Source organism: Urtica dioica, chromosome 9 (assembly GCF_054948205.1).
Source record: "Urtica dioica subsp. dioica isolate 48M chromosome 9, U.dioica_male_clone48M_v1_H2, whole genome shotgun sequence".
NCBI classification, from domain to species: Eukaryota; Viridiplantae; Streptophyta; class Magnoliopsida; order Rosales; family Urticaceae; genus Urtica; species Urtica dioica.
The window spans coordinates 22,653,552-22,664,812 of NC_142764.1; the positions used below are offsets into that span (position 1 = coordinate 22,653,552).

Genomic DNA, 11,261 nt, shown 5'->3' on the forward strand with positions numbered 1-11,261 from the left:
GTTTATGTTTAATTGTTTCAATTTAGTTTTCGTGGTCTATTTTATTTCTTTGTGATTCTGTTACTCTCATCGCCATGAACCGAACCCCTTAAGGGTAACGACTTAGTTTTGCTTGATTATGGTTGTGTATTCATTATTTATTAATTGAAGTATTTTTCACGTTCTTCTTCTCTATCGGTTGAATTAATTTCGTGCTTATTGCTTGTTTGAGATTCATGACCTCATTCATGATTTTTTGGATTGACTTGATGCTTGAAAAAGATTAGGTTGATCGTGCATAAGAATTATTTCACCGTAGTACATTACTAAATTAGAGATAGTTAGGCTTCTATGGAGTCGTGTGTACATTATTGTTTGTAATGCTTGTCGTATTTTTAGGGTTTGAGATCGAGAGATAAAAATCGGTATTGACATAGATTGTTAGATGCTCGAGAGAGAATTAACAATATAATTATGTAAGCGTGATTAGTGAAGAGAGAGAACTGAAAAACCGTGCGTAATTCTAGAAGTCTCGACCATAGGAGAGTTTAGCGAAACCGTTGCCCTTGCCTTCTACATATCTGTTCATCCACGTTTATTTTGTGCTTTTATTTAAATTCTTGTTTTTAGCTAATAATCACCTTGTTATTCTTGAATTCAATTCGTTGCTAGTTAGTTAAGTTTCGATTAAGCATAGTCCTCGTGGGATCGACTCGTTCTTACGATTATACTACTTGGGCGACTACGTGCACTTTCATACGGAAATATCGCAACAGCCACGACCAAAGCCTCGTCAAAATTCCCCAACGCGATCTCAGGAACAACTCCATGACATTGATCGGACTCCCTGTCTGGCTCGACGAGGGGTTTGGCGATTAGCTCGCCGGATCGTGTCGGTTCCTCAAAAGCCTAACCCTAATGAACCTGATCTAGACTGACCCCCTTTACGTGCTCGAGGAGGCTACAAATCTCTTCCTTGGAATTCAATATCAAGAGATTGTTTTGTTGCTATTTTTTTCATGCTTGAATTAATGTGTTTACTTGTAATAAGTTCTATGTAAATTTGTGTTATATCGTTGTTTTTGTGTTTATTTGCAGTATTTTTGTGTTAATTGCGAGTAAATTTGTGTTATGTTGGTATTTATGTGTTTACAAATTTTTTTCTAGGTTTTTTTTTTTTTTTTTTTTTTTTTTTTTTTTTTTTTTGCAGTTATTAATCATTAATTATTGTTAATTTTGGTATATTTGTGTTTATTTGTGTTAATATATAAAAAATGTGCGTTAATGTTAGTATATCCATGTAAATGTCTAGTAAATTTGTGTTTATTTGAGTTAATGTTAAATTTGTGTAAGAAACTGAAAATAAAAAAATTGTAAGACTAAATCGACGCCACGGTGAAGCTTTTTAGGTTTGTTCGCGGCGGCAAGGGTAAATGGCGAGCAAAATCAACGGCGGTGATGATCGATACTGAAGATCTCGTAATATTTTTAGGGAATATTTTAATTACTTAATGGAAGAGTTATTTATTATAATGTTTTCCATTTATTTATTTTATTTGTGTTAATTAATCTATATTTGGTAACCCTTCATTTCAATGAGGAATATTTTTGTTTGATCAAGTTGGTTAATGTGGTTTATTAGATATTTCGCAAAATAAACTAAACATTTATTATTTTGAAATTTTTTTGTTTCTGATTGACTAGTCTTAGTCAAACTTCCTTAAATAAAAGTTCGAAGATAAGAAAATACAATACAAAAAGAACCAACTTAACATGGACATTCCGGTTTCTATGACTTGTACAGCTAATAAATACGTACTTTGAAGGAAACAACATAGAGGAGACCAATAATAATTTAGAAAATATGTACAAATCAATAAGAAAACATATAACAACAAATGAGAGCAATATGTACACAAAATTACAAATATATTCAAATGAAATCCTTTTATTAAGGTTTGCTACAGCATTGCGGAGCTCTTTGGTAGACGATCCATCAAGACAAAATTTACAATAGTGTAAAAAATCTGCCTTATAGATTTAGGATTTAGATGTGAGATTGAATGAAGAAGAAGAAAAGACAATTATCTTCATTAGTCTTTTGCTAACAAACAACGTTTTATGGGACATAACTTCATGTGCGTTAGTAACTTAGTCTGAAGTTAATGTTCACAGTATCTTTTGCTATTGTTGTAAATAGTAGTAAATGCATCCTTTATAAGATGATATCAATTAAGATCCATTCATCAATATATTGGTCAAAATAATGTGGCGGGTTATTGTGCACAAACAGATATTTAATTATATATGTAGCTTAAGAAGCTTTAATTATTTTACAATTATCTTCACGATCCGGAAACAGTGCTGATAATGATAACTATAAAATAAAATGAGAACATAGAACAAGGTTTGTAAATTCTATAACATACAATTATACAATAATAATAATAATTAGAGTGGCGCAAAAAAACCGCAAAAACCGTAAACCGGACCGAACCGGTGATTTTTAGACCGCCGGTCCGGTTTAAAACGGTTTTTTATTTTCCCGGTCCGGTCCGGTTCGGTCCGGTTTACTCAATGCAAACGGTCCGGTCCGGTTTTTAAAAAAAAAAACCGTTAAACCGGACCGGACCGGTTTATTTATAAAAAAAAAAAAAATTAATGTCCAATTAGCCAAATTAAACATTTGTGCATGTATTTAACTCCCATATATGACTATATGTTTGTGTTTTGGTGGAAAGTTAATGGTTTTTATTTTTTTTTAATTATGTAAAACGGTTCAAAACGGTCCAACGGTCCAAAACGGTCCGGTCCGGTCCAAACGGTTCAAAACGGTGCGGTCCGGTCTAGATGATTTAAAACGGTCCGGTCCGGTTTTTACAGTTTTTTGGTCCGGTCCGGTTTGGGTTTTTTTGAACCGTGTTGAACGGTCCGGTCCGGTTTTTTGGCCGGTTTTGGACCGGACCGGACCGTGCACAGGCCTAATAATAATCAGCAAATCTACTTTATTTTTGGACAACGGTTGAACGGTCTTACAGTAATATTTATTCCCAAATAATATTTATTTATTTTTGTCAATATTGACGATATTTGGTTTGAAAAAAGAAAAATAAAAGTAAACAAGGTGATACCTATCCATGGCTTTGGCTTTAGCTAGCTACTAAGTAAACGGTACTTCAATTAGAACGATTCATTAATAGATCCGAAGACTGTAAAGTTCGTAATACCTTGATATAAGTTTTACTGGGTAACTTTTAGAGTTTACTTTAATGCCTAGTTGCACTGGCGTTGTTATATAATGAGTCCATGGCATCATAAGTACTCTCTTCCCACCTCCTCCGATGTGGATCAAACTAAGAAGCCCTAACTGCTTTCGGAGTCACGCTGGAGAAGAAAAAGGTAAAGAAAGTGATTGCGAAAACAAAGAAATTAACGAAGACACACAGACACGTGTATATTTGGGCCTCATCAAGTATTGGATGATTTTGTCAGATGAGGTTATTAGTTGAAAATAATTCATATAATTTGAACTTGATTGTTGATAACAATTTTGACTACATATCGGTATATAATAATCAAAATCTACGGATCAATATGTTCTATTTGTAAGCTAAAAGTGAGATTTCTCTTGGATTATGGGATTATCAGTGACAAGTATAAACCTACAATAAACTAATATAAGTTCTTGTTTATAGATTACATTATAATATTGTTATGCCTAGTACAAAAGGCATCAGAGCTTTTCTAACTAGGTAGAAAGTATTAAGGTTTCATAAATGCCCAATTAAATACACCATGAATCGTTTTGTTTTATACTATTCCTAACTTTGTAAAGAATATCATGATGTGCTAGAATTTCGCATAAGCGAATAACAAACGACTCAAATGGGCTGTAAACAAGTATGATGTCGTCTTTGACTTGGCCCTCTTTACTTTATATCTTTTAGTTTGATTAATATTTCATAAACATGTGCAACTGTACATTATTGACGTAGTTATATATGCTAAAGTAGTCCTTATTTTATGATATGTAATAAAAAGAATAGCTTGGTACATGCACTTATTTCTTCAAAGATACATCTTCATAAAAGATAAACATCAATACCCCGTAGATTTCTGCTCCTGGGATTGTAAACGAGGCAAAATGGAATCGCCAGAATCTATTTTCATTTTCACTTCGGTCGTTCTTCTTGCTCATCTATATCTTGTTAATGGACAGAATCCAGATCAATCAGGCAAATTCAACTATCTCTTTCTCAGTTATTATTTTGAGGGCAATTTCTATTGCTTTTCTAATCATACAATTATTATTGGCACAGCGTTTATTACCCTGGACTGTGGTCTCCCTGCTGGTTTAAACTATACAGAGTCAACCACAGAACTAAATTACGTATCGGACGCTCCGTTCATCAGCACCGGAGTGGGCAGAAGAGTACTACCTGAACACGGAGTCGGATTCCAACAGCAGATGATACATCTCAGGAGCTTCCCCGAAGGAATCCGAAACTGTTACAAAATAAATGTAGTGAAGGGCACAAAATATTTAATTGTCGCGTCTTTCCTGTACGGAGACTACGACAACCAAAATAGAAGACCCCACTTTGATTTACACGTCGGAGTTAATTTCTGGGACTCTGTGTCCATCACATCGGTCTCTGATAGCTCGTTGAGCCAGATCATACACACCCCTCAGCGAGACTATGTCCACGTATGCCTTGTTAACACCGGATCAGGAACTCCTTTCGTGAATACCATACAGCTGAGGCCGCTATTGAACTCTATGTACGAGATTCCCGGCTCTGTCGCATTATCTACATTTACGCGTAAGAATCTAGTATCCGACAAAAATGGAACCTACCGGTAAGTTCTCATGTGGCAGTTTTATTAAAATAACAGACTATTAGGATATTATTTTTGACAAAGATGTTTTCTACGTATTTTCTTGCGCATTTGAATTTGTAGATATCCAGACGATGTTTATGATCGAGGCTGGGAAGCCGTGGATAGTGTATACTGGACGACATTAACAACGAATCTGACGGTGGACAGAGAGAGTCACACCGAGTATTGGCCGCCGGCTAAAGTGATGCGAACCGCGGCTATGCCTAAAAACAAAAGCGTTAATGCAGCAATTGAATTCCATATAAATGTGGAGAGTGTACATGAGAGATATTACTTGTACACTCATATTGCTGAGCTCCAAGAGCTCCGAGAAGATCAGTACAGGGCTATGAACATTAAAGTCAACGGAGAGCTTTTACACGGCCCTGTCGTTCCTCGATACTTGTCCTCCGACACTTTCTACAGCGCAAAGGGTTTCACCGGAGAAATGGTGTATGTATTCACTATTGAACCATTCCATAATTCAACTCTCCCTCCCATCCTCAACGCTGTTGAAATCTACAAGGAGCTGGAATTTTTGCAATCTGAAACAAACGAAGATGAAGGTAGATACAATATGTTCATCACTAACTATGATCTAAGAGAGAGATTTTATGATATTATAATTTTTACTCACAAGTACCTTTTTTTTTTTTTACTATTATCTCTATGTTTATTCTTTTGGTTTAAGTTTTAGTATGTATCAGCATTACCAGTGACTTGTACCTATAACTATTACATTGCCAAAAGCTGTTTCAAATGGGTTGTGAAAATGTTGTTATCAGTTAATGCCATGAATAGCATAAAGTCAACTTACGGTTTGGAGAGAAACTGGAATGGAGATCCTTGTGTTCCGATAAAATACACGTGGACAGGCCTTAATTGCAGCTTCAATGACTCTCCGAGAATTACATCCTTGTATGATACTACTAAATCTATTCTTTTGTATTTTTTTCAATATATATTTTAGCCCATCCAAAATGATTACTCATGGATCATTTGAATGGCAATTATTCCTACATAGGGACTTGTCTTCCAGTGGACTAACTGGCAATATAACTGAACACCTCTCCAAACTCACTATGATTGAATCACTGTAAGATTTCTGTTTTTTCTTGAATAAATTTGAAAGTCGGTATACAAATTTAACATAATCTCATGAAATTTATAGGGATTTGTCAAACAATAGCTTAACTGGCTCAGTTCCAGAGTTTTTTGCTTCATTGGAAAACTTGAAAGTTTTGTAAGTACCGGATAAATTTATGAACTCCCCTTTTATCTTTTAACAAATATTATTGTACTCTGGGGAAAAATTTATTTTGTTTTATATTTCCTGCAGAAACTTAAGTAAAAACAGTCTGGCCGGTCCTCTTCCGGCTAAGCTTATTGAAAGATCAAAGAATGGTTCGCTTTTACTAAGGTGCTATTATATCCAACAAATTCATAAGAACATTTTCTATATTTTCTCTTCTATCAGATTTGCTCGCTTTCTTCTTGAATAAATCCCTTTGTCGATCCTTCAGGTTCGAAGGAAATGGTCAAAGCTCATGTGACTCATCTCAATGCGATAGTAGATCAAAGAAGAATAGCATTGTGATCCCGATTGCAGCATCTATATGTGGACTGGTCTTCCTGTTGATAATAATTACAGCCATTTTCTTAGTACGGAGAAAGAAACAAAATCAAGGTACATAGATGTACTACAATAACATGCATTATATTTGTTTTTCTCTATATCTAGGTGATATTTCATATATCATTTTTTGTTGTTAAATTTGCTGATTCTAATGGTTTTCGTTGGGCTCGAAGAGCCTGTGGTACGACTAAATCAGATGATATTTGGCCAACCTTTTCAGTTCCCATTTTCGGGTGATTTCGTCAATTTCTCATTGAGGAATTTCATTTTTTGAGCCTCAAAACTGTAGAAATATCAAGACTAAACTCTATAGTTGTAAAATATGTAAAACTTGAGTATCGACCCAAAATCAGACAAAAATATCTTTTCAACCAATTTTTCCCTCTTAAATTTTTTAATTTCATCCAAAATCATCGAAAATCATTTTAAATCTTTCTATTTCATCGGAAATCATCTTAAATAATCGGAAGCATCTTAAATCTTTGAATTTCATCATATTTCATCGGAAAAAAAATCTTTGAATTTCTTCGGATTTCATCTTAAATCACCATATTTCGTCGAAAAAATCTCAAATTCAAAATCTTAATTTTTTCAAAATCGATCCAAATAAAGATGAAAACCATACCCTTTTTATCATGTTGAGTGTCGGAATCTCAAATCTGAAAAAAAAAATCATTTTAAGTGAAATGAGGGAGAGAGTGAAAGAGGGAAAATGGCTTGAAATGATATTTTTGTCCAATTTTGGATCAAAAGTCTAATTTTAGATATTTTACAACTATGGAGTCTAGTCTTAATATTTCTCCACTTTTGAGGACCAAAAAATAAAAAATTTCTTCTCCTTCGCATGTATGTAGTCAAGGATTGTAACAAGTTTTCCAACATATTTATATTAGGATTCTATAGCTAACTAGTCATATACAAACTCAAATTTTGATACATAACCAACATTTGGTTTAATTTTGCTAAACTAGCCATTAGTGGAAATTAATAATACATATATCCAAAATATAACAAAAATTAATAGAAAATAATTTGTCACATCAGATTTTGTGACTATATTTGAAACATATTTGAAACGTTGACTAAATTACAATATCGACATTTGTAGTAGATATTACTCTCCGTGTGCACCCATATGTTTTATTATCCACGCAGAAATTTGTGCTCTTATTTTTTTCGTAAATTTTTTTTTCCGTCATCAATTTATATCAGTTCTCTATATAAATTTATTGGTTAGGTGTAAGCGCGATGGATGGTGTGGAATCCGAAAACAGGATATTCACATTTACAGACGTAAAGAAAATGACAAAGAACTTTGAGAGAATTCTCGGGAAAGGCGGGTTTGGGACAGTTTACTATGGTTTGATTGACAACACTACGCCAGTAGCTGTAAAGATGCTTTCTTCTTCATCAGCTCAAGGCTTTCATGAATTCCAAGCAGAGGTATATGCCTCAATCATTCCTGTTAAATATGTCGAGACATTTTTTTCGCAATATATTTCTCCTTTCACGCTTGTAACAGCTGATATGTCGTTATTCCACATTCGTTCATGATCTTCCTCACTTTTTTATGGTCACTGCTCTGACAACAGGTTAAGCTTTTAGTAAGAGTCCACCACAGAAACTTGACTGTTCTGATAGGGTATTGTAGTGAAGGAACAAACAAGGCTCTCATTTATGAACATATGGCCAATGGAAACCTAGAGACTCATCTCTCAGGTTAGCGCTTCAACTAATTGTCTTTCTGCATATCCTCCTTTTTTGCTCTTTTGACTAAGCAATCATAAATCTATATATGTTACACGGATTTTAAAATAATTGAAGAGCACATGGTGATGAAATTATCTAAAGTAGGTGATACAAAGTTGAGTTGGGAAGCAAGACTTCAAATAGCAATTGATGCAGCTCAAGGTTAGCCAACTAATTTATTTTTGAACCCTGGATATATCAACAATCTAATTTAACCTTAATTGAAGATATGTATTTTTCAATATTCATATATTACAGGATTGGAGTATCTGCACAAGGGTTGCAAGCCTATAATCGTGCACAGAGATGTGAAGGCCTCCAATATTTTATTAACTACAAATTTTCGAGCAAAACTTGCCGATTTTGGGCTTTCCAGAGTTTTTCCGACCAATGGCGGTACTCATCTTTCCACTGTCGTTGCTGGCACGCCTGGTTACCTTGATCCTGAGTATGTGATATTGATCTTAATTTCATGTAAAAGAAAAATGAAGGAAAAGATAAAATGGCTTTAAAAACTATTAATTTTATTGTTTGTTCACTATTGTTCTCTCACATATGTAGTGGTTCAATCGTTTTTTTGGTGCAGATACTACACCACAAATAGGCTAAATGAGAAAAGTGACGTTTATAGCTTCGGAGTTGTTCTTCTTCAAATAATCACAAGAAGACATGCATTTATTAGTAGGTCAAATAATGACAGGATTCACATAAGCGATTGGGTAACCGCCATGGTAAACAATGGAGACATTAATAGCATTGTTGATCCAAGACTACTTGGAGATTTTAATATCAACTCTGTTTGGAGAGCAGTTGAGATAGCAATGGCTTGTCTATCTTCTTTGGCCAGTAATAGGCCTAACATGAATGAGGTAGTGAGTGAATTAAATGAGTGTTTGAGTTTAGAAAAAGCTCGAAGGAATATTTGTGTCATGGATTCAATCGAAGCGATCTCCATAAATTTGGACACTGACATCAATCCGTCGGCCAGGTAAAGATTCTGCCAATATTTTCTTGAGTCTTGATGGTTCAATTGTCCCAACTCTTGAAAAACCCTAAACAGAAGGTCACACGTGAACTGAATAATCTATTCTTTGGTCATCGAGCGAGCTTACAGAAATTGTTGTTAGGTTGCGAATTCAACAAAATCTACTGATGCATTGGAATGTCTATCAATGTGATGTCTCAAATCACTACCTTCTCATCATGTTTTACATATCTGTTTTCATCTTCTATTTATAAAATACATTACGATCTTAAAATTAGTTACATTTTATGTGTGCCATCTTGGTTTTTGTGCGTGGTTAATTGTGTTTTACGTTTCCTTAGTGATTAATTTTGCACAAGAAATTTTTTTGAAATTCATATCCCATAATTTTTGGGTGATGTTTAAACAAAGTGGTGTAAGGGTTTTTTGGAACCTTGTGCAACCATGAAAAGTACGACAAGTAGAATAGTTACATTGAACGGACAAGTAGAGAGTGGACTTTGTACAACAAATGGGTATGTTACATCAAGCAATGAGTATATTGTAATTTCTCATCAACATTAGTATGCGAAGAACAACTTCTTAATGTAATAAGCGTAATTAAGGGTGAATTAGCTTACTAGCCCAATCGATCCATTTTTGTTGAAGGAATCGCCCAAATTTGAATTAATTAAAAGAATAGCCCAAGTGCTATTTCAGTTCCAAAATTACCCTCACCCAAAACTCAGTCTCATTTCCACAGCCTCAAGCTTCGATTCCCTCTCTCACCGAAACCTATCCGATCTCCGTCGCCGACTTCATCTTCTCCAGCCCACCGCCAATCCTCCGTCGCCCTCGGCCGCCGCGCTCGTCGACGCCCAAACCGGTCTCCGAGTCCCCTTCCCGGAGCGTTTACTTCTTCCTCACCTCAACAATGGCGGTCGAACAAGACGACGATCCTTTTTTGAGATTCGTCGACCACGCGAGGTCCACGATATCTCCGGTATTCGAAGACGGAGATTCCGATCCAAGATCTTTGAGCTGGAATTGGATCGCCTCTCGCGTCCTTAAAACTTACGCCGCCTATTCCAGCGGCGTCACCGCCGTGATTCTTCTCACTACTACAAATACTGTTTTTCGGTGCGGAAGACATTCGGGTGCGACTTTTCGCACCCAAAATTCGCACCAAATGAGGTTTTCAGGTGCGACTTTTCGCACCAAAAACTCAAACAAGCATTGGAAAATTTTCGCTGATTTTTTTAACTTTAGGTGCGAATTTTCGCACACAAAAGTCCGTCAAAACTTTTGGGTGCGACTAAGTCGCACCCAATACTTTATCAAAACTATTAGGTGCGATTTAGTCGCACCCATAGTCTGAAAACATTTTAGCAGCCAACTTTCCCCCTCTTTTTGGTAAAAATATCATTGGGTGCGACTTTTCGCACCCAAAAGTACACACGGGGTATTGGGTGCGACAAATGACCTAAATTTTTCCGCTGTCAAATTTTCCCCCTCTTTTTAAGAAATATCATTGGGTGTGACTTTTGGCACAAAGTCACACCCAAACGTGTCAGGATATAAAACAAATTTTCACTTCGATTTTCATTCATTCTTAACATAATTCCGAGCCCCCCTCTCTCTCTCTCTCCGAGTTCTCTCCTACCACCACCACCAGTCCACTCCGAGCGTCCTCCACCGAGCCTCTCTCTCCGACCACCACCGACGGGTACCACCACCATCGAGTGTCCTAAGGTGAGTTTCCTCTCCCTCTTTTTTTTTTTCTTCCTCTTTGTAGTAGTGTCCATCTATAATGACCCTCTCTCTGGTTCGCTCTTTATCTCTCTCTCCCTGGTTCGCTCTCTAATTCGCGAATTTAATATTTGACTGATTGGTTGAATTAAGAATTCGTTTACGTTCTGATTTTTTTGTGAGTAAAGTTAATTTACTAACTGATTGAATTATAGGGCCCACCAGTTGTGAGTGGCGTGTATGAGAAAAGCTGAGAGTCACATTGACGGGGCTGAGAGCCACTGACGAGGCCGAGGGCCAAAA

At 35.8% G+C, this 11,261-nt stretch overlaps 1 protein-coding gene across 1 annotated transcript; it reads left to right on the forward strand.

The window, feature by feature from the left end:
- Positions 1-4,123: 4,123 nt before the first annotated feature.
- LOC149385877 (LRR receptor-like serine/threonine-protein kinase IOS1) lies at positions 4,124-9,343 on the forward strand. The gene is made up of 13 exons (XM_089626437.1): positions 4,124-4,214; positions 4,299-4,839; positions 4,942-5,426; positions 5,646-5,778; positions 5,885-5,956; positions 6,032-6,103; positions 6,200-6,280; positions 6,384-6,547; positions 7,734-7,939; positions 8,089-8,215; positions 8,351-8,407; positions 8,504-8,693; positions 8,832-9,343. Exons 1-13 carry the CDS (start codon positions 4,124-4,126, stop codon positions 9,235-9,237), a joined length of 2,625 nt encoding a protein of 874 aa, XP_089482563.1. The 3' UTR covers positions 9,238-9,343.
- Positions 9,344-11,261: the final 1,918 nt, after the last annotated feature.

Coding starts and splice junctions, on each gene's coding strand:
- LOC149385877 (XM_089626437.1), top strand. CDS start 4,124: ATGGAATCGCCAGAATCTATTTTCATTTTCACTTCGGTCGTTCTTCTT. Junction 6,104..6,199: donor TTGGAAAACTTGAAAGTTTT/GTAAGTACCGGA, acceptor TATTTCCTGCAG/AAACTTAAGTAAAAACAGTC. Junction 6,281..6,383: donor AATGGTTCGCTTTTACTAAG/GTGCTATTATAT, acceptor TCGATCCTTCAG/GTTCGAAGGAAATGGTCAAA.